We start from the raw sequence: 23,486 nt of genomic DNA, 5'->3' as shown, positions 1-23,486 counted from the left end.
GCTTTCTGATTAAATCCCCTCGCCGTGTTGTGGATCGCTCGCAGCCATAAAGACAGCCGTGCCTAATCGCCACGGGCCGCCGGGAGCTGGGTTAAATATGCTCAGGCGTCGCTGCATCCCAATCTTAGCACCTGGATTAAAAAAAAGTGTTTTCCCGTCGTTATTATTATTTATTTTTTTGAAAGACCCCGAAAAGTAATGTCACAGACACGCACCCTGATGATTACACCGACTGCATCTTAAATACCGCGGCTCGGTAGAGTTTCTGACATCAAGCCGCCACAAGGGGCATGGCCACGTCTCAGAATAAACGCCCCCGCCCCCGGAAGTTTCACCCTTAAGTGCCTTGTGGTCGTGGAGGTGAAAACCTGCGCCTTGAAGTACCGACGCCGTCAACGCGGCGCGTTGTTATCGGAACTTAAACGCTCACGGTAAATCAAGGCGGTTAATGCAAGGTTTAGCGAGAGTTTCTTCTTCTCCTGCGCCTTTGCGGCGCGGTTCTTGTGCCTGAACCCCCCTGGCCTCCCGCCGGGAGAGGTGAACGCCCGGGGGGAGTTTGATTTCTTGCGCGGGGCCGTAATGAAGTTTGACATTTAGTTTGGAGAGCGCGGCGGAGCGGGATCGGGCCTTGATTAGCGCGCTCTAATTGAGGATAATAAGGGGGCGGCGGTGATTGTTTCTAATTTTTTTTCCCCATTAATTGCAGCGGTTGGCTTTGATTGAGGACAGGCAGGCCTGCCATGTCAAGGGGCCTGGCAGAATCAGAGTGCTGCTCACCCCGAGCCCCTTGAATTACAATGAAACAAGCTCTCTCTCTGTCTTTCTCTGTCGTTATGACTCTCTGTCTCTGTTTCTCTCTGTCTCTTTCTCTGTCTCATTCTTTCTGTCTCTGTCTCGCTCTTTCTGTCTCTCTCTTTCTGTGTCTTTGTCCCTAGTTTGTCTCTCTGCCTGTCTCTCTCTCTCTCTGTCTCTCTCTTTCTGTCTCTCTCTTTCTCTCTCTCTTTCTCCCTCTCTCTTTCTGTCTCTCTCTTTCTCTCTCTCTTTCTCCCTCTCTCTCTCTCCCTCTCTTATTACTTATTCCTCTATTTTTCTCCAACTCTCGTTGAGTTTCCCCCCCCCTCTCCTCTTAGTCTCAGCCTCAGCGTGGTAATTTGTGGAGCAGGTTTAAGCTGTCATCTCCCTGGCCAGAATGTAATGCACTGTAATCACAGGTTAGGCTGATACCTATTCAGCTGCCCAGGAGCGCTCTGCTGCTGAGTGGGGAGAGAGAGACACTCCGAGACCCACTGTGCTTCATTACACAGCTGGCTCCTGATGGCCCCTCATACACTCTCTCGCCCTCTCTCACTCTCTCTCATATTCTCTCTCTCTCGCCCTTGCTCATATTCTCTCTCTTTCTCGCCCTCTCTCGCTCTCTCTCATATTCTGTCTCTCTCTCGCCCTCTCTCGCTCTCTCTCATATTCTGTCTCTCTCTCGCCCTCTCTCGCTCCCTCTTATATTCTCTCTCTCTCTCGCCCTCTCCTATTCCCTCTCGCTCTCTCTCTCTCCCTCTCTGGTGTGGGTCCAGTCCTAGTTTGGCAGCTCTCTCTCAGTAGAAGCAGTGATCTATCAGACACTCGGGTGGTTTACATCCCGAGGAGAGCTGAAGACACAGAGACCCTATTTACGTCTACGTGACAGGATATCGTAGCTTAATGGTGTATGTGTGTGTGTCCATCTAAACGCTCTAAGTCCTCTTCCTTATCCCTTCACATTAGTGACGTCTGTGTGCGTTATCACCTTGTCGACTCAAAACATGAAGGGAGTCGCTCTGACCCCCGCGTGAGTCTGTCTCACACGCCGGGGTCATCCTCCACCACATTAAGGGGCAGATATTGATAATTAGAGGTGTTTATGACCGTTGTGGGGGTGCCCCTCGGGCCGGGGTGAGGTTAGAGGGGAGGCGGGCCCTTTAACCTCAAGCGACATTAAACAAATGCTGGCTGTCATGGCGGTGGCAGGTCCCAGCCCCCCCCCACGCCCAGCCATACGGCCGCCGGGACGCCGGGACAGACGCTGTGAGGGAGAGGGAGAGGGAGGAGGAGGGGGAGAGGGAGGAGAGAGAGGAGAGGGAGGAGAGAGAGGAGGAGAGGGGGGGAGGAGGGGGAGAGGGAGGAGAGAGAGGAGAGGGAGGAGAGAGAGGAGGATGGGGGGAGGAGGAGGAGGAGAGGGGGGGAGGAGAGGAGGATAGGGGGGAGGAGGAGGAGGAGAGGGAGGAGGTGGGGGAAAGAGAAGAAGAGAGGGAGAAAGAGAGAGGAGGCGATGGAGGAGAAGGAAGAGAAGGCAGGGGAGAAGGAGTAGGAGGGGATGGGGAGAGGGAGGAGGAGGGCATGGGGAGAGGGGGGAGGAGGAGAGGCTGGTGTAGGGGAGAAGGGGGTGTGCACATGGAGGACCCCTGTGCCCCCAGCTGTCTGAGGCAGCTAATGACTCGTCTCGGGGGGGCTGTTGTAAGGGAGCAGGGAAATTGAAACAGACGCCCGGTCGCGGCGGCGGCGGCGGTGGCGGCGGCAGAGGGAGGGGCTGAGCGCTGCCGTACACACTGCGTCCCCGCGGTCCCCCGCGCTGATGGGGGGCTTATTGATTCGTCCGGGCGGTCTGTTCGATACAGGGCAAGAGTGTTGTGTTGTTTTTTTGCGCGAGGTGTCGTCCTTAACGTTCCCATTAACGTCAGGCACATCGTGCATTGATCCCAACGGGGAGATGAACGAAAAAAGGTGACGCGTTTCCGGGTTGTTCCTGAGCTGTGCTGATAAGTCATCGCGGAGAGGCGTAATAACCAGAGTCACGGGCAGCACTTTCTCTTTATTTATATTTCCATCTTTATTTCCTGCCTACGCTCTAAACAACCGCAGCCACAACTCCCCCCCCCCTGCTCCCCTAGCTCCCTCCTCCCTCCTCCTCCCCCCACCGCCTCACTTTAACATCCCAGAAGCCCCCCTGCTGAGCTAAACCTACTCCACCACGGCAGCCTCCATCTCCCTAAAGGTAATGACCAAATTAGGCCTAATGTTTTACACTGGCTAATGGCACAGCGCTGCACATTATGGCGTGTGTGTGTGTGTGTGTGTGTGTGTGTGTGTGTGTGTGTGTGTGTGTGTGCGTGCGCGGCTGGCAACAACAACAGCAATAATCCCTGGGCCCCCTTGTCCCAGCGCCCCGCGCCCCCGGGGCTTGGGCGGTGTGCGGGGGGAATGAATGGAGTTTGCCCCGCAACAATGAGCTTTTGATGGGAGACAATGGAGGAGGCTGCCAGCGCCACACAGGGTGGTAAGAGGGGAGCAATATGGGGCCCATCTACCGGCCCGCCCTGCTCCTCCCGCCCTCGGGCCCGTGGCCCCTTCCCCCTGATTCATAATGGCCCCCGGAGGGGGGAGAGAGGAAGGGAAGGTGATGTCAAATGTCAGGAAATCAGAAGGATGGCAAGCTGACGTCCCCCCTACTCCACTCCCTCCTTCTCTCCCCCCGTCTCTCCCATCTCGCTCTGTGCCCGACGGTATCGCTAGTGATATCACATTTATAAAATCACTTACAAGAAACAAAGCCAGCTCTAAGCTTCGCTGTCACTCTCAGACACAGTGGTATAGAGAGCCGGGGCCCCGGGGCCGATCCAGATAACATTAGTTAGCTGATGGCCCCATACCTGTCCGTCAGCCCGTCCGCGTCCACGGAGCACAGTTAGTTCTCAACCACTCCCAGCGTTTTCCAACTCTTATCGCCCCTCATTTTCCACTGGCGCCAATGGCACTTACACACAGTACACGCAATACACACCATATACACAATGACACGCCATACACGCAATACACACCTAGTAGACCCACCGCATACACACCAGCATACACACACAGCATACACACACACATACACATCTCATACACACACATACACGCCATACACACCATATACACACACCACATACACACCATGACCGCACACACATACACCCTCCCCACATACACACACACCGTATGCACATACACACACAAAAACACACACACACACACACACATACCGCACACTTCGGCTCTATGAAATTCAGCTCCGTTCCGTTCCGCTCGAGATCTCCGAGGTATCTGTCAACAGAAATACAAAAAAACACCAAGCGACCGACGTGATTATTGTGGACAATCGGTGAACTCATATCCACGTGTGTTCTTTGTTTGTCTCCGTTCAGCCAACGGGACAGGCGAGGCCAACGCGGGGGGGCCCGGGGCCACCGCGGGAGGGGGAGGAGCCGGGGCCACCAGTCCCAAGCTGGAGCCGCCGCCGTCGCCCCACGCCAACCGCAAGAAGCACCGCCGGAAAAAGAGCACGGGCATCACCAAGCCCGACAGCCTGACCGGCGGGACCGAGGGTAAGACCGGCCCCTGGGGGCCCGCCGCATGTTGACCCATGGGGAACAGTGTTTCGGTTGGTACCGGGCTTTGGTTGATACCGGCCCCTCAAAAACGAGAGATGTTCCGATACCATTTTTTCCTTCCCGATACCGACTCCGATTCCTGAACTTGAGTATCGGCCGATTCCGAGTATATACCGATACAGCATCTAGCATTGGAACTACCAATAGCACTCGTTCTTATTGAAGGGTTCTCTCATTCTTTTTTTTCAGAACTAGATTTACATTTATAATCTATAATTATAATAATAATTAAGTAGATAATTATTAAAATTAAAATAATAATTAAGTAGATGACACACGTTTCCAATTCAGATTTTCCACCTCGGACCGTTAACGAACGCAGCATAACACCGGATGTGTTTGTGATGTTCTTTGCCTGTGTATTAAATGAGTCATGTGATTGTATCGGATTGGTGCACTGATAATTTCCGATACTGTTATCGGTATCGGAACAACTCTAGCACAATAGATACTAACTTTGTTTTTTTTGTATTTGTTTTTGTGGTGGTGCCTGTATTTAGGGGGGTTGCTAGACACTCCTAAATTATTTAAATTTTTTGGGGGGGCCACCACACCAACCGCCTCTCCCCCAAACCTCTCATTCTTCTCTGAGTTAGTATAAATGGCCCCCGGTCGCCAGTAGCTATGGCGTCTCAGCAGGGGAGTGGCAGCGGGCCCCTCCACCCAATTAATAACGATTCTCTGGCCCCCGGTGATGAATGGAGGGCCCTAATTGGACGGCATTGTGAAGACCACAGAGTCGCATCTCGGAGGCCATGAAACTGATGTCAGCGGAGTGTGATGATCAATCAACATGATTGATACGTCGGTGATCAACAACAATGGCGCCGGGGCCCTCTGAATGGGGCCCGGCATTTATAACCATTACAGTTTTTTATCATGCTTTCCGACAGCTCCTCTTTAAAGTTGGAAAGGGTCTGTTGACCACATTGTTTGGAGGGGAGGCCATTAGCATCTCGGAGATAAGTGGCCTGATGAGGGGTGTTCCACAGCCGTGTGGGGCTCCATCAACAGCATAATACAAGCACTCTGATTGGTCCCTGACTCAGATGATGTTGTGGATGAGTCTGGGGTACCTCTATAGATATGGCGGTTTATCCTGTTTAATATCTAATCTATAGATATGAGTTTAAACATGTACAATACCTTATCTATAGATATGTTAATGTGTAAAATACCTTATCTAAGATATAGGTTTAATGTATATAACTTATTTATAGATATGACCATATATACATATATATATATTTGTGTGTGTTAACATGTATTATAGCTTATCTATAGATATGGTTGTTAACTTATAGAATAACTTATCTATAGATATGTTAACATGTATAATACCGTATCTATAGATATGGGTTTTAAACAGTATAATACCTCTTCTATACAAAAGTTCTTTAACACTATAACTATAATGTAATATATGATCTCATCAATGAATGCGTGAGCGGGGAGGAGAAAACTTACTGTCGGTGTGATGTTTCATATTCTCGGTCTCATTCAGTGGTCATTAGTGGTTTGTGGCTTAACTTTGTTTTTGTCATTCCATAACTATCTATGGTGTTCTCTACTCGTACTATTTAGTAGTTGTAGTTTCTAATGGTAATCCACCATCACAGCCTCCCAGTAATGAACTGAACCATAGCTTCAAACAAGTGAGGCTTTAGAGGCTTTCTGCTGAACCCTTATCAGCATTGTGATGCTCATTGGATTATCGTTCAGAATAGAGGCGATTTAAATGCTGTGTATTGAATATTTGGGGAGGACAAGTCAAGTCATCGGGTATGGAGGGGGGGACAAAATAATTGAACCCACATTGTAATGCTACATACAGAGAAATTCACATCTCAGCAGGGCATGAAGATATGGCTGTAGAGCGGGTCCGTTCAGAAAGGTTTTCACACCGTCAAACAAGCACATTGTTTTTCGTATCTCCCCCCCGCCCCCCCTGCAAGGTTTTTCGATTAGCATCAGCTTGTCTGTTCTACTGGATGCCTCTGGAATACAGACGCGTTAAATATCAGAGTCACCCGAGTCTAGGATGCAAGTCGTGTCTCTCCGCTGACGGAAGAGGAGAGAGGCAGAGAGAGAGAGAGAGAGAGAGAGAGAGAGAGAGTTGGGAGCCCGTGAATAAATTGCTATCAGTTTATCTCATTTATGAGGCAATCAGAGGCGTGGAATGCGGGCTGAAATTGAATTTTAGTAGTTTTGAAGTGTCATAAATCAAAGGAGCATGAGTGTCTTAAGGTGAGGCATCATTTCGGTCAACACAGGAAGTGGGGAACGTATGAGGAGCGAGGGGGAAACTGTTGCTGTGCGGTAATTGCTAAGCTACTGTACACACGAGGCAGAGACTTCAGATGATGGGGAGAGAGGGAGGTGGGAGGGGGGGTGGCGCTGAAAGTTTTCCAATATATTTACGCTTAACAGCTGAAAACCAGCGTTCTGTGTCAACAATTATTTAGGAAACGGTGAAATTACCGAAAGGCGCGTCGATAAAAAACACTGTTTTTATAATAGAGAGTGTAAAAATAAAAATCCCGTGATTTCCCCCGCTGAGCATCGTCACGACGACAACTACCTTTATCATCATCATCAACTCTAAATACAGAAGCGCAGTGAGACCTCCGAGCCCAAAACACTGCGCCACCGCTGCAGACTGGCAGGTGTACCGCGCGGATACAACAAAACACAATTAAACATTTACATTTTGCATTTTGCTGACGCTTTTATCCAAAGCGACTTACAACCATTCATTCACACATTCACACTCCGACGGTGGAGTCAACCGCACGGGGCGACAGCCAGCTCATCAGGAGCAGTCGGGTGGGGGGGGGGGTGCGTTTCACTCGGGGACACTTCGACACACAGCTAGGAGGAGCCAGGGATCAAACTATTGAACCAGCAACCTTCCGGTTACCAGCCATCCCGCTCTACCTCCTGAGCTAGTGCCACCCCCACATGGATACGTTTCGTCTGGTCGTTCGCCGATCGTCGCATACGCGGATTACGCTCGACGGACGCAGTTCCCTCTCCTCCCATCAGCGCTGGGAGGGCCGCGCGTGCCGTAATGAACTCCTCATGTGCTTAAAGGATGATGCAGGACGCATGGCGGGACAGCTGACAGCCCCGTAATGCGTTTCTCAGCGGCGGCCCCGGCACACCCGGCTCCCTCGGTGTGGCGCCCCCGACATAAAAACCCACTGGAAAATCGATGGCCGATAAAGCTTCGTGTTGGAGGAACGGGGGGAGGAGGAGGGGGAGTCCCCTCTGATTAATGCAGGCTGTCGCTGAGAGTCATTAATGTATTTCTGTTTTAAAGCAAGTGTTCATTGGTTTAGGTTTTATTTTTTTGGAGGGGAGTAGACAAGGAGGAGACGGAGGAGAAAGGGGAGTCTGCGACGGGAGGAAGGGTCTTGATGGCGACCCCCCTGGTTCTTGATTCGAAGGACATTTATACTCTTGTCAGGTTCAGTGCTGTCGATAAAGTGAAAGGAGTCGGGAGTAAAGTAGGTCTGTTAAAAGAAGGAGTTTATTGGTGCTGTTGGATAAATCTCAGCTCTCCACTTTGTAATCAGTTTCATATTGTATTCTTTACTTTGGAGTTTGGTGTTGGTTTATTTAGATTTTTTTTAATTCCCCCCCCCCCCCAAAATATTCACATCAAATCATACAATTCCATGAAACACTCAACTAATTAAAATTACAATCACACGTTTTAATCATCAGCGATTGAACATCAGCAATTTGACTGAAACGTTTAAAAGGTGTTCAATTGAAAGTAATTTGCTAGTTCAAGTTATCTTCTCAAGACAAGGGGAATGGTGGCTGAACTGAATTGGGTTTCTTGTAAGAATGATTCACACAGCACGGTTGCTTTAAACGCTGATTACAAAATCGAATAATACTTAGTTAAACTGCCGCACTGGTGACTGGGCCGAAATGAGAAAAATATGAACAAGGAGGAAGGCTTTCTGTGGCTGATCGTGTCTTTTGTATGAATAGATTTGATTTTTCGAGGTCACACGAATGGACCCAAGTTCTGAAGTGATAGAGGGCACAGGACAGTCAAGTGGCTGTTTGACTTTCAGCCAAAAGGTTCTGAGTTTGATCCCCAATGTGAGCAGTCCAGATGCCTAAACCCTACCTTGACTTCAACGGAAAAAGCGGTCACGATTGTATTATTGATAAACCTTGAAGAAAAAGACCGACTCCACTGCTGCCATGGAATTAAATTATTGAGACATGTCTGCTCCCAAACTTTTCTCATTAACTCCAAATTAACCCCAATTCCGATGTGAAAACGCAACAATTAGGATCCATCTACACAGCACGCAAACTCTGTGTTGTGTACATGTTGTCAATTAAGATTGAATTCCACCAATTACAGCCCTCGCTGATAGAGAATAATAATTTTGAGACAACATTAACCCCCTCCTGTTAGCAGGTCAAAATATTATAAATATTAGTCTTTTGTGAACCGCAGTTAATTGTTTTTGGTGACCTCTGATGAAAGCAGTGAATTGACTCTCATAGAGTTGCATGGAACACTAGCTTCTAGATTGTTCTCTATTATACATGAATCTCTGTCCCTAGCTTGTCTTGCTGGAGTAAGATGGCTCTACTTCGTACACTTAATCATTTAATCAATGTATCCTAATCTCCTTATCGTGAACACGTGATTATCCGAACAGTGGCAAAAACAGACCCCAATGGACTGGAAGGATGGATAGAATAGCTGAACGGTAAAAATCTCCACCTGAGATTTTCTTCAGTCATTTCGGTTCAGTTTGGCCTAGCCAAATCTTATTAAACACACCAAAAGGACAATCGCAACCACATTCGATTCTCCAATCTATCCCAGCAGGAACCCAACTCGTCCCCTCTGTCGTTGCCACACCAAAAGAAAGCCAACAAAACGGCAGCTCTTGAAAAGCACTCTTGAAAAAGCAGCCTCAAACTGGCTAAAAACCAGGCGTGTAATTAGCTGTGGTCCCCCCAGACATGAGACGGGCTCCATCACGCCGCTCCTCCTCTGTTGTAGCTGGCTTTAAGTTCCTCTGGAGTCCAGCTGAGGATTAGGAAATTGAGGTTTAACTGCCTGTGCTGATAGTAGGTGTTTATCTCAATACTTTGTTTTGTCTCTCTCCTCGAGTCGCTCTCATTTCTAAAAGCTGTCCCCGGAGTCCTGGCTCTCGTAATAGGTTTCGCTTTCTACATGCCACAGTATCGAGGGGAGGGGATGGGGGGGGGGGGAACGGAATAACTAGATTCTCATCTGAGCTCTCGACACACTGCCCACAGATACATGCGCAAATTGGTGGCATTTTCATTTTGTTCTCGTGCGCTAAATGTGCTCGCCATTAGCGCTCTGATGTCGCTTTCGTTTGTGTGCCCGTTTATTGGAGCAAGGTGCGCTTATTACTTTTGCGGGCGCGATTGCTTGTGTGCATCTGTGTGTGGTTGTTTGCCTGCGTGTGTGTGTGTGTGTGTGTGGCTGTGTGCGCGTGCGTGCGAGTTGTGTGTGTCGGCGCTAGGTATTTGTGTCCCTGTGCATGTAGTTGCCTTCATATTTACAAATGTAGCAGTAAGACGGCGTTTGTGTGTGGGTGTGTGGGTGTGTGGCCCTGGGTGTGTGTCGAGGAGATAAAGAGTGTGTTCCCTCTCCCGCTCTCCTCCTCTCTGAGTTGGGCTGTGGTTCCCTCGGGGCTCCTGTGGCAGTAATGGCCTGCTCCTGATTGCTCTGATACAGGTTAGGAATATTGGCTTTAATGATGTGTAAAATGAGCAAGCAGTGCCTGTGACATTTACAGATGGCACCGCCTTGGCCTGTTCTTCCCAACTGCTCGTTAATTCACGGGAATGGCGAGCACTTCTTTAAGTGACTGGCTGACGCGGGCCTGTGTGCGTGCGTTTGTGCGTGCGTAGCGGGGAGGACGAACTGGAAGGCAACAACATCACACTTCCTGGAAACCACAACGATGGCTCACTTTTTGATGGGTCCTCTTCAGCCCCTGTCTTGTTCCCACACACACACACACACACACACATAAACATACATATACACACATACACACATACATCCATATAGAAACACACACACACACACACACACAAACACATTCACATGCGCATTCGAACATGCGCACTGGTAGCATACAACACAGTACAATACAGAAGATACCCTCTGTACGATACTGTCTATTATAGTACCGAGTATATATTCTGTACTATAATAGATGGTATAGTAAAGAGTAGTATAGAGTTTATCCTCTGTACTATAATAGACAGTATAGTAGAGTAGTATAGAGTATATTCTCTGTTCTATAATAGACAGTATAGTAGAGTAGTATAGAGTATATTCTCTGTTCTATAATAGACAGTATAGTAGAGTAGTATAGAGTATATTCTCTGTTCTATAATAGACAGTATAGTAGAGTAGTATAGAGTATATTCTCTGTTCTATAATAGACAGTATAGTAGAGCAGAATAGAGTCTCCCTGCTGTCCGCCATACAGACGACCCAGCTGGGGTCAGCAGCACCTAAACGACCCCGGAGGTACTAATCTGGGGCCGGGGCCCCCGCCCTGCCACATCTGCTGTGTGACACACACAAACAACACACACACACACACACACACACACACACACACACACACACACACACACACACACACACACACACACACACACAGATAGAGTGATAGTCCTGGATTCACTGTGCTTCCTTCCTTCCTACTGTGTCTTTTTTGTCAACATATATTCTTTTTTGAGGGGGGGATTTTTTTTTTTATAATGCTATACTTGGATCTCAGGTTTTTCTAGTTATTAATGGAATTTACTTGCAGACACAATTTTATTTTTATTTTTTTCACTTTTGATTATTTAAACCCAGTGGATATCTTTATTTACATATAGGACAGTCATTGTGGCTCTGATGGATTTTGTTGCTGAACATTTTAAAGTTTTATTCTTCCCTCTTGTTTAATTGTCCTTACAGAAGATAGAAATTAGCTGGTGAATACTTACTTCTCTAGCTGCGGTGTGTCCGTCTCTGCAACTTAATGGCTACTCCGTGATAATAGATTTTTGGTGTTAACGATTCCTCCATGTTAACTAAAGCAAATAGTATTAGCATCATTATGCACAGTTTGCTTGTACTGGCTCTAAATGGCCTCTATGGCCGTTCATTATGGTTACCATGGTAATTAAATTTTAATCCGTTGGAACTTGATAATAATGTGGAGCTGGTCAGTATCTGGTTGGATGGTGGGAGGGTGCTACACGCTAATGCTAATGTGACACGCTAATCAGTCTCGCTAACTGCCGTTGTTGAGTACTCTGTTGACTCATTACGGTCCTCATCGTAGCGTATTTCAGAGCCATGCTGATAGCAGTCATATCAGGGCCATTTCCACTCGAGGAAACACACTTTCCTCAAATTCCTCTGTTCACACCATTGCAGGACAAACACAGCTGTCACTCATAATGCTAATTAGGGCTCTGCTTTTCTTATGGACCAGAACCTGGGTGGTAGACTGAACTGGTAAAGGTATCCAACATTGACCGTGGACCGTCTGCCCCAGTGCATTCTATTAGCAGACCCGTTATTAATATCATGAGCGACACCTGTGTTGGTCCTGCTATGACACCTCTGTGAAACGGGTCTGTTGGCTTCTTCCTAAAGGCTCAGTGAACATGACAGTACCACAACGGCCATTTTGAATGAAATTGCGGTGGTGGACAAACTTAATAACACGTACGATGTGATGAAACACTGGATTTGAATGGACTCTGTCTACCAACATTTACATTTACATTAATGGCATTGAGTAGAAGCTTTTATCTAAAGCGACTTACAATTATTACCTTTGTCAGAAGAAAGAGAAACAATATACCGCTGGTGGTACAGTAAAGATGTTCATAGAACCGAGTGCCAAGCACTGCCTTTGACAACCAGGGTTCTTTTGAGAGCAAAATGTGACAAAAACAGTAAACACAAAGGGCTGTTGCCTCACTGTCCCCCTTAGTGAGTACAGTTTGGCTTCCATGGGAATTTCCCTTGCATGGAAAATTAGATTTGTTTTGCCATGTATAATCATCAGTTTAAGAGCGCAGCCATCCAGTGCTTTTTTAATCTCCATAATGAAAGTGTTTTAATGCCTCCAATTTGTTGCCTGACCAGTCAACAGAATAATTAGCTTTTTTTCCCAGGTTTATAAAAAGAAAATTACACGTGTTACAACATCGGAGGAACATTTGAGCATGGAACACACTAGAGCATGAACCTTGATATCCTGTAGAATGTTCTTTAAAGGAACCAGCTTTTATGGACTATGCAAACAAGGAACCCCGCAAAAAAACACCAGTAAGAGTCAAACTGCTCCGTCTGTCTTAATTCTTTCAATTTCTGACAATTTCCCTCCTGGCTTGAACCTCGTCCTTTTACCAACTGACGCCTATTACCCCCCACGGTCACAGTAATTAAATACCAACTTGTGCCTGGGAATCACACCCCTGCTTAAAGAAGACTTCACGGGCAACTCTAAATACAGAGACTCTGCGAGTCCTCTATTGATTCCCTGTGACCTGTAGTCGATTGCACAAACTAAATCAGATAATTGAAGTTGGTGTCGAGCTAATTGGATTATTGCTTTCCCCCCGAAGAGCTGGCCCTCCACCAGAGCGAAGGGATTGCTACATTAGTGTATTGTCCTTGAGGCATCTGTCGCACGGCAGCATCCCGCCTCCGAAAGTATTGATTTATAAACATCAAACTAGCCCGTGTGAATATCAATGCCGTCATTGGCCAGCGTTATTGTGCGGCTGTGAGCTGCCAGTGTTTCATCACACAACAACGAGTCGATGAATTTCGTCGGTTAAACGTACATTTCGCCCGGCGTTGGGGCTTGATTGCTAATAAATAGGATGTGTTGATTGCTTGTGTTAATGTCGCTAATGATGATAGGATAATTGCTGCTCGTGATGATATTGTTTGATGATTGATGATGCAAATTTCTTCTAAGTATTTCCTTTCTTGGGGAAAAAATGTACGGTAACCCTTATTGATCAAATTGTAGTTCTCATTAACGAGCATCCGTGATAGTCTATCACGACACAACTCCCGGTACGCAGTGAGTGAGAGCCATGTACGAGCAAGCCATCCCCCCTGTGCCTACTTAGCCTGCGCCCTCCTACCATGGTTTATGCAAATCAGCCCGCTATTTGCATAGACATAATTAGGTAATTACAAATCATTTGGGCTATGATCGGGAGCATGTGCAGGGACTGGCGATGTTACATCAGTCACGTTGTACTGTACGGAAATAATAAATTGCCTTCGCACAACGGAGCCTTTCTGACATGTGTTCCAGCATATGTTGTGTCAGACCTCTCGCACGAAATGACAGGTTACATTTTCATAAGCCCTGCTTAATCGAGAGCGGTTAATTATAGTAACAATCCCCTGTCGCACACATCGCACATTGGTAATTTAGTTCAGCGGAGGTTTGAAGGGAAAGGAGGGGCTGGGCTGGCATCCTTTGTAAAGAGAAGAAGCAGCCTCTGCCATTAATATTGTTCCATTTTTTCGTTAATTAAAAGGCTTGACAGAATAGTTGCAACTAGACAAAATAAAAATTAAACCTGACCCCAATATGTGAGAATATAGTATTTTGAGAATATTTGAGGGGAATTTGTAAACCGATTATAGCAATGGTTATAGGGTCAAAATGAGGCGATGATATCACAAATATGAAGATCTGATAAAATGATTAATGTCAAACCATATTTTAGTTCTTAAAGTGTTTATAGCTGGTTATGCTGTAGTCATTAGGTTTAAATAAACGGGTTCCTTAGTACTAGCAGTGTTTACAACTGGTTTAGCTGTAATCTTTAGGTTGAGATAAACTGGTTCCTAAGTACTAAAAGGGTTTACAACTGGTTTAGCTGTAGTCTTTAGGTTGCGAGGAGATTAACGGGTCAATCTAGTATCCAGTGTAGTCAACTGCTTTCAGTGTCTAGCAGATCGACAAGGAACAAGCAGAATACCTTTCAGCACACACTAGCTTTCCCCAGAAGAGGTCATAGTGACAATGGTGATTACATGCTTGTGATACCTGAAGTGGTGAGACTCCGGTGTTGCCTGGCAACTTTGTGAACGCGGGCTCCCAGCTGTGAGACAGGTGATACGGCCCTTTAGTCCGGTTGGCACTCACTAAGCCTGTTTTTATATCGCCATGGGCCCCCTAAACTCATACTGCTTACCACATAGCCTGCCAGATTTATAGACAAACACAATAACACTGTCAGCAAGTGAAGACCTTGTTTGGATGAAGTTCTTATCATTCTTATATTATTTTGTATATATTCCCCATCTGGACATTGTCTAAATGTCAAACAGCAATGATTTCTTGCCGTATGAAGTCTTGTTTGGATATTGGGCAGTTGGGGATCCATTGACATTCATTAGATTCCAAATGAGTGTTTAGCAGATCTCAGAGCTTTACCTTTTGGTTCTTCCAACACGTGCGCATACAAACTGCCCTGGCTAGGTAGTTTTGTGGTGTGGTGTCCACAAACAAACAAATCCACAAGTTTGGATTCAGCTTTGATGCGCCACTGGGCATGCTCACGGAATGAGAGGCTGAGTATCAAGGTTAAATGTCTGAGTGGAGACAGTGGCTCCACTATCTCACTATGTGCATCGATATCTTCTAAGAAGATATCACTCCAATTTTTGGGGTAAATATTATTTCGCTACTTCGTTCATCTCTAAAAATGCCCCTCTTTCTGTCGTGCTTCTGTCCTCCAGAGCAAGAGGACTCCTTTGAGTTTATGATCGTGTCGCTGACCGGCCAGACGTGGAACTTCGAGGCGTCCACCTTCGAAGAGCGGGAGCTGTGGGTGCAGGCCGTCGAGAGCCAGATCTTCGCCAGCCTGCAGTCCTGCGAGAGCATGAAGAACAAGGTAGGACAACGCAAACACACACACACGCACTTACGCAAATACGCACACACACACACACACACACACACACACACACACACACACACTCAGCGTGCCCTCGCTGACTTGGTGGACGACAACGTTTACATCCCGCGATCCTCGCCGACGCGGAAAGCCAGAATCCTGCTTAACCCTCCCGCCGCAGCCTACATGTGTAACGGCCCTGCGGTCTCATTTACATATCTCCCCTCCCTCCCCTCCCTCCCCCACACCTCCCCTCCGTCGCCCCCGCCCCGGCCTGGTGGAGGCTGTCAGATGTGGTGGGTTTCCCAGACAGGTGCGGTGTTGCAGGGGGATGGCTTATTAGAAGTGACAGACATCAGCGATGGAACACAGCTTGTGTCAGCACACTGGGGAATCTGCACTTCATTTTCATATTCATCTGCCAGCTCTCCCTTTCTTTCTCTCTCCGTCTCCCCACCTCCCCCTCCTTTTGGTGTGATAATGCCCCTCTATTCATCTCACGTCTGCGTGTGGATCCCTTTTCTGAGCAGCGATGATCTTGTTCCCCTGTCCCCGGACCCTGTAATTGACCCCATGCTGAGTTATAGTTTCCCCTGTGAATCTATTGCAGTCTCGGCTGGGCAGTCAGAGCGACGCGTTGACCATCCAGTCCATCAGGAACGTGAGGGGGAACAGCTTCTGTGTGGACTGTGACGCGCCCAGTGAGTAGAGATAAACACTCATCCTGCCACACGTTCACATACATCAGCCCCTTAATGTTGCGGTTTACTTCTGGTTAGTTTTATGGCTGTTAAAGAGTGCTCCTGTAAACCCCAATGGTGCAATTTCCCTTTAATCTACTAGCCTGTTTAGGAATAAACAACACTGATCATTTTTCCCCCGTTAACTTTTATTTAGATCATTTTATTCGCTGTTTTGATGTTGTTGTTTATTTTTAGGATACGTTGTGCGTCAGTTCTTGTGTCCAATAGAGAGGACCCTTTTATCACGCGCACAAACAAATTCACTCATTTGTTATCATTTATATTAGTATCCATTATCTGTACATTAATCAAGGTTTTATGGTTAATAAATGTTAATGTTTGATCACATCATCATTTCATCAGCTCGTGTTTAAATTGTTTGTTGCTGTTTACTATTGCTATTAACATTACTACCGAGTTATCTAGCAGTTGTTTTCATGCAATTATTTTGAGGAGTACGTTAGGCATCATGCGCAAAAGAGGCCTTCAGTTAAGGCTGTAGACATTAGGCTTCAATCCCAGTACCTTTAGTCGAGCACCTTAGCCCCTACTTGTCCTGCCTGTGTGCTTGTTTTGGTTCCTAATCTCTCCCTTCCTCCCTCCCTCCCTCTCTCCCCTCCCCTCCCTCTCTCCCCTCCCTACCCCCTCCCTCCCTCCATCTCTCCCCTCCCTCCCTCTCTCACTCCTTCCCCTCCCCTCCCTCCCTCCATCTCTCCCCTCCCTCCCTCCCTCCCTCCTCCCCTCCTGCAGACCCGGACTGGGCCAGTCTGAACCTGGGCGCCCTGATCTGCATCGCCTGCTCTGGGATCCACCGTAACCTGGGCACCCACCTGTCGCGCGTGCGCTCCCTGGATCTGGACGACTGGCCGGTGGAGCTCAGCATGGTGATGACGGCCATCGGCAACACCATGGCCAACAGTGTGTGGGAGGGCGCCGTGGACGGCTACACCAAGCCCGGCCCCGACGGCACCAGGTGGGTCCCCTGGTCTCGGCTCCACGTGGAAGGAAGTCACGGCCAGCAAGTAGCCTCTGGCTAACGCTAAAGCTAATACTAGAGCTAATGCTAGAGCTAACGCTAGAGACCAAACTATAACTAATGATAGAGCTAATGCTAGAACTAACACTAGAGCTAATGCTAGCGCTAACGCTTGGGCTAACGCTGGAGCTAATGCAGATACAAAAAAACTTGTCACAGACCTTCTCCAGGGTCAGGCGCCGGATGCCGCTGAAGCATCAAGAGTTCTGTCGTCCATTTTGCCCCCCATTTGTCGAAACGGGGGCAAACCTGATCCAAAAGGAATCAATCGCTGCACTGTATTCCGGAGGGTGTCGTGTTTTATTCCTGTGTCTCTATGTTTATCCCCTCTTCGTCTCATCGCTCCACAACGTCTCCTCTTAGCCTTCGCGCCCGCTTCATAAGTCAATAAAAGGCTTGGCTCTGCGCGACATCATTTAGCACACAGACGACAACTTTCCCCCCCCCACCAACACGGAGCCCAACAGTGTGGCGTCTGCACTGATTCAGGGGGAATGAGCTAACAACCCAAACAGCCTCTGTGCCCGAGCTCTGAAAGCGCGTCCATTTAAAGCTCTAGAATATTCTATTCTATGTTCTCTTTCCAAATAGAGGAGATCGAGGTTCCCCACCCCAAAATTCCGATCTCTTAACCCCCCCCTTAACTCCCCTCTCCCCTCCTCTCCTCTGGGGGGGGGGGGGGGGGGGGGGGGGGGGGGACGACTCCTCGTCTGGGTTGTTTATCTCGCGCTGACAGGTGAGGCCTGACTGTCCTGCTCTGACTAATGTCTGTCTGTGTTGTGACTGTGCAGGTAATTAAGCACTCCATTATGGTTAGCCCCCCCCGCACCCACACAGACCCAAAGGCCAGGCCCCCGGGCCCCGGCCAGCCCCATCACGTTCCTGTCACGTACAGCCCCCATCATCACTCTTTCTCCCTCTCTCTCTCTCTCTTTCACAAACGCATGGCCGGGTTGGTCACTTTGGTGGCCTGGTCAGCTGGATGTGCAGGGACTGTGTGTGTGTGTGTGTGTGTGGAGGTGTGTGGAGATGGGATTACTCTGGTACACCTGTGTTGCACTACTGAAAACCTAGTATCCGTCTGTAATGAAAAGTCACTGGAATCGGGATGCACTTCAGGATTGTTTTTATTGATTTTAATAATAGGTTTGCAGACTATCAGTAGGTCTTACTGAGCAAGAGGCCCCACCCCTGCCTGCTCTAAAAGGGCGACAGTAGCTCAGGAGGTAGAGCGGGTTGACTGGTTACCGGAAGGTTGCTAGATTGATCCCCGGCTCCTCCTAGAGTGTCGAGGTGTCCCTCAGCAAGGCACCTCTAACCCTGACTGCTCCCGACGAGCTGGCAGTCGCATTGCGAGGTTGACTCCGCTGTCGGTTTTTGAAAGTGAGAATAAATTGTTGTAAGTCCCTTTGGATTAAAGGGTCAGCAAAATTATTTTACAAAAAAAAAAAAGTAAAATAATTGGCCATGCGTCTTTTTTCTCTTTTTTTAAGTCCTCCTCTTCTCCTCTTGGCCCATAATGCATTTTGTGTCCGGGATCTCCACTCCATTGTGCCCTACTCCGGCCCGTTTTGAATTGAGCGATGGCCCTCAGGTATTTATCGAATGGGAGCCCCCACCCCCAACCAGCCCGCACTCGCCGCCACAGTCTTGATGAAGGTTTATTGATGTTGATTCCTCTCCTACTCGTGTCAGACGCTCGGCCCCTCAGGAACAAGAGCTTCTTCAGTGTCAGGACGACCAGACCTCATCCCATTGGTTCACAACACCACCTCTGCTGTCCCCCATCCAGACCGATAACGCTCATTAACACCGCGCACAATCTTATTAACTAAATAGCTAATACAAATACATATACAAAACGTTATGGTTAGAGAAATCTAGAACTGGCGTGTTACCTTATTGTGTATGTTTCCTAAAATTGAAAATAACAATCAGGATTCAAACGCCCCGGATAGAAACAGAGCAACGCAGCGCTGTAAGGAACAATGATGGTATTTACATACATATACATATCTTGATTTATTCGCCATTTCCCGGTAACTTTTCATCATCATCACTCAGCAGCCCTCCTCCATGCTGTCGCTCAGCCCATTAAAGAACACACGAGCGAGAGCGAGGGCGCTTTTTTGCATTATTTTTTTAATTGTGTCACATGTGATGACGTGAAACAGCTTGTGCGATGACACCCATGCTTTGCACATAGACCCCCCCCCTTCCCTCCCCCGCTCCCTCCCGCTAAACACTAGTGACAACCTAATCTAAACGATTCAGTAACTATCCGAATATACACCCGCCATCTGATCAGACTGTCTCCTGCAACGCTAGCTCCCGCCGCTGCCGTGTCACACATCCGGCTGAGACGCGCTCATCCAGAGGATTGGTTTAGTTTACGATGTTTCCGACATCGGAAGGGAAAGGAAAAGGTACGGATTTGTTGTACGGATCGCAGATGAGGTTACTAGTTACTAGTTTTACTTAAGTTTCAATAAATAAACTGAGAGTGACCGGGGCTGTTAAGAAAAATACTACAGCTATGAGTAGATAAATACTACAGCAATGCGTAGATAAACGCTACAGCAATGAGTAGACTACAGCTATGAGTGTGTCTCCAGTCCCTGGCTGGCGTGTGTCCGCGGTCAGGCTGTATATCGCGGGGGGGAGGTGAAGGAGGGGATGGGGGGGAGGTGAAGTTTTAATTAGCAGCTGGCAGTTGTTGTGTTTCTGCACGTCACCTCTAATTGCTTGGCGGGCTTGTGAGAGAAAAAAAAAGGAAAAGGCCACGGTACTATTTTGATAGATAGAGCGAGGGGGGGGGGGGTGGAAAGTCCACCAGCTAGTTTTTAACCTCAGCCCATCTACTGATGCACACACACACACACACACACAGACACACAAGTGCGTACACACAGACACAAACAAGTGCACACACGCACACACAAGTGCACACAAACACACAAGTGCATGCACACACACACACACACACACACACACACAAGTGCATACACACCCACACAAGGGCGCACACACAAACACAAATGCACACACCCACACAGCCACAGAGACTCAGTTCTCATTTGGGGGAAGATGTCCCGGAGCGTGGACGGATGTGGACGGCTATCCCTCACCGACACGGGCCCTCTGCCTGTCACCCTCCGAGGGGCCGCACGGCCCCCGGTCATGGGGGGGTAATAGCTCTGACGAGAGCCCTCCACTTTGTTTCAGAAATAATTTGCCACTCCTGCTGCCTGCAGGGGCGCACGGTAATAAAAATGAATCACACCGCTAACCTCTCCACCCCCGCCCACCCATCCACCCCCCCCATCGCCGCTGGTTTAACCCCTTCCAACCTGGGACCCCCCCCCGCCTCAACTCCAGGGCCCCGCCCCCTTCACACCACGGCCCGTCTCCCTTCACTCCCTCCATACCGGACTCCCCCACCATGCCAAGGCCCGCTTCCTCCTTCCACGCCAGGCCCCGCCCCCACTACACCAGGCTCCCTAGCACATTAGACCCCCACCATACTGATGTTGTCACTGATGCTCTCCCCCACCCACCCCCCCCACGGAGGGGGAGTCCGGGCTGCTCACAGGCCAGAGATGAGCCCCTCTCTCTGGGCCGCCGGTGGGACAGCCCGGCCTTGCCAGCAGCCCTGGTGGAGGAGGGCTGATCCGTTTAGACTAATGAACAGAGCCGGGCTCCCCTGTTTACTGCCCCCTTGGTCTCTCTCTCTCTGTCTCTGTCGCTCTCGCTCGCTCTCTCTCTGTCTGTCTCTCCCTCCTTCTATTATCTCGCTCGCCCTCTCTCTGTCTCGCTCTCCCTCTCTCTCTCGTGCTCTCCCTCTCTGTCTCGCTCTCTTCCTCTCCCGCTCTGTCTATCTCTCCCTCTCTCGCTCTCCCTCTCTGTCTCTCTCGTTCTTTCTCTCCCTTTCTCCCTCTCCCCCATCTTTCTCTCTCTCTCTCTCCCTCGCTCTCTCCCTCTCTCTCTCTCTCTCTCTATGACAGAACCCACAACTTAGTAATAAGCCGGTATTCACCATGGTTACTAATCACGCTTATTTTACAGTTTAGCCAGGTAAACAAACTGCCAAAAAATCATCTATCACTGATCATGAGATTCAGACGGTGAAGTTTTGTAACGAAAGATACGAAAGCCATTATGAAAGAAAAGCCGTCGGACTCCGAGAGCGCTCGCCTGAACTCGAACAAAGCGTGTGAGTGTGTTATTTAATCTTTGGTGTTAAAGACCACTTTGGAAAAGTGTTCACGTTGAGGAAGGCCTGTGTCCGTGCGCAGTATGTAGACCCTCTGTGGTGTTAGGCAGGGGTGAAGGGGTTGGGGGTAGGGGGGAGGGGGGGAGAGGTGTTCAGCGGGGGCTAACAGCGTGATCGTTTTAAGGGTGTTAAGTCTCGCTGCCACAAAAACACAGCCACTCCATCACCAGGACTCTGACAACCTCATTAATGTCACAATATATTCCACTCATCCCCACGCCCGGGGCGGCCATATGCTCTCCCACTGGCCGGGCCCCTCTCTCTCTCTCTCTCTCTCTCTCTCTCTCTCTCTCTCTCTCTCTCTCCCTCTCTCTCTCTCCCTGGCTCTCTGTCCCTCCACACAGAGTCCAGCCCTCTTGTGACTGTGGTCAGAGCTGCTGTTGCGTGGCAGCACTCTGCTGCAAGAAACAACCTCCAAGAAATGGAGTTGGTGAAGAAAGAAAGAGAAGTGGCCACTCTGGAAAAACCCTGCATTCGTCTTCATAAAACACATTTTCTCCGTCCTGCTATTGTTGGCAGGGAGGGCATCATCTTGGAGCTGTAGCCCCCCTAGACGGTAGGGGCCGTCAGTGAGCAGTTTTACTGTGGCCCTTTACTGTGTGGCTGCTTCATTTCTCTGCCTTAGCAACCTTTGATGCTCAGGGGCCCGTCTCTCTCTCCCTGTTGTGCTCTCTTTTTCCCTCACTGTCATTTTTCTCTCGGCCCCCTTTCTTTTTTCCCACTTCTTTCTGTCTTCTGACACCTCTCCTCCTCCTCCTCCTCCTCCTCCTCCTCCTCCTCTTCTGCTTCACCTCCCTCTCTCTCATGCTCAATACACAGCAGTGATTGAGACCGCTTACTGCATGAGAATCTTCTGACACCTCCTCTCCTCCTCCTCCTCTCCTCCTCCTCCTCCTCCTCCCTCGCTCCCTATCTCTCCCCTCTCTCTCATGCTCAATACACTGCAGTTAGTGAGTCCGCTAACTGCATGGGAATCAGCCCCATACAACTGGTGCACCCCCACCCCCACCGTGGGCACTTGCTCAGGACAGTCCCCCTCCGAGGACAGCTACTCTCACCCCTTCCCTCCCCCTCCCCTCTCATTCCTTCCCCTCAGTGGATCTGTTTGGTTTGTCCCTGGCCAGCCAGGGTTTTCTTGAGGCGAGAGGGGGAGGCGCCTTGCAACTCCTTTTGATTGTGTTCTCAGAGGACCAAAGTGTGTGTTTGGAAGACGGTGTTCTTCACCGTGTGGGACGGGCCTCCACCACTTCCTCCTCCACCTCTTCTCCTCTCCCCACCAGACCAAAGCACCTTTATGGGCGCCCCTCGAGATTGGTCGTTCCCCGACTCCGCCCCCTCTTCTCTCCCTCCCACCCCGCCCATAAATTCCCATTTGCCTTTGTCTCTCAGGCTTGACTAATTATCCTTGTTTGTTCCTCTTTATTTGCATGCAGTCATGTGTTCTTGACTCTGTGGGCAGGGCCTTTTGAGGGAGAATCATTCCGCCATTTGCCACTTAATTAAGTCAGGGTCAGCGTCCATTGTGTGGCGCTGCGAGGCTGGAGCCCCAGCCCGGGCCCGAGTGAGGCGGTGAGACACTGAAAGGGGAGCCTCTGTGACTGGTCTACTTCGGCGATCACCGGGGTTAGGGTTAGCCGTGCGCAGCTCACTCCCATGCTAACCCCGAGCTAAGGCTCTCATTTAAATATGATTAGCGGCGAGGACAACAACAGGCACACAACGCCACTTGGGAGAGAGGGCTTTAAATGGTAGAGGACGGGGAGGGGGAGTCCGCCGAGGGCGAGACACAGGGGGTTGAAGTATGCACACACGGGCGGGAAATTGGTGTCAGTGGTCGCTTCGGACACCAATATGTCCTTCTAAATCTGTGTGCTGTGCGTGCGTTTGTTTGCACGTGTGTGTGTTTGTGTGTGTGTGTGTGTGTGTGTAGGCTAACCGTCGGTTTCATTTCCTGAATAATACCGCATGCTGAAAACATTCCTCTCTCTCCCAATCACTTTTCC

General features: G+C 49.0%; 1 protein-coding gene across 1 annotated transcript in view; it reads left to right on the top strand.

Annotated features, from left to right (window-relative positions):
- Nucleotides 1-23,486, top strand: part of agap3 (ArfGAP with GTPase domain, ankyrin repeat and PH domain 3) — a 56,347-nt gene that overhangs the window by 24,848 nt on the left and 8,013 nt on the right. Inside the window, exons 9-13 of the mRNA XM_079750578.1 lie at nucleotides 1,131-1,146; nucleotides 4,124-4,394; nucleotides 15,274-15,428; nucleotides 16,042-16,132; nucleotides 16,925-17,147. Of these exons, the coding sequence (XP_079606704.1) occupies nucleotides 1,131-1,146; nucleotides 4,124-4,394; nucleotides 15,274-15,428; nucleotides 16,042-16,132; nucleotides 16,925-17,147 (756 nt within the window). The remainder of the gene's footprint in view (nucleotides 1-1,130; nucleotides 1,147-4,123; nucleotides 4,395-15,273; nucleotides 15,429-16,041; nucleotides 16,133-16,924; nucleotides 17,148-23,486) is intronic.

Source organism: Pollachius pollachius, assembly GCF_949987615.1.
Source record: "Pollachius pollachius genome assembly, chromosome: 14".
In the NCBI taxonomy this organism is placed as follows: Eukaryota; Metazoa; Chordata; class Actinopteri; order Gadiformes; family Gadidae; genus Pollachius; species Pollachius pollachius.
This window is presented reverse-complemented; position numbering and strand designations above follow the sequence as displayed.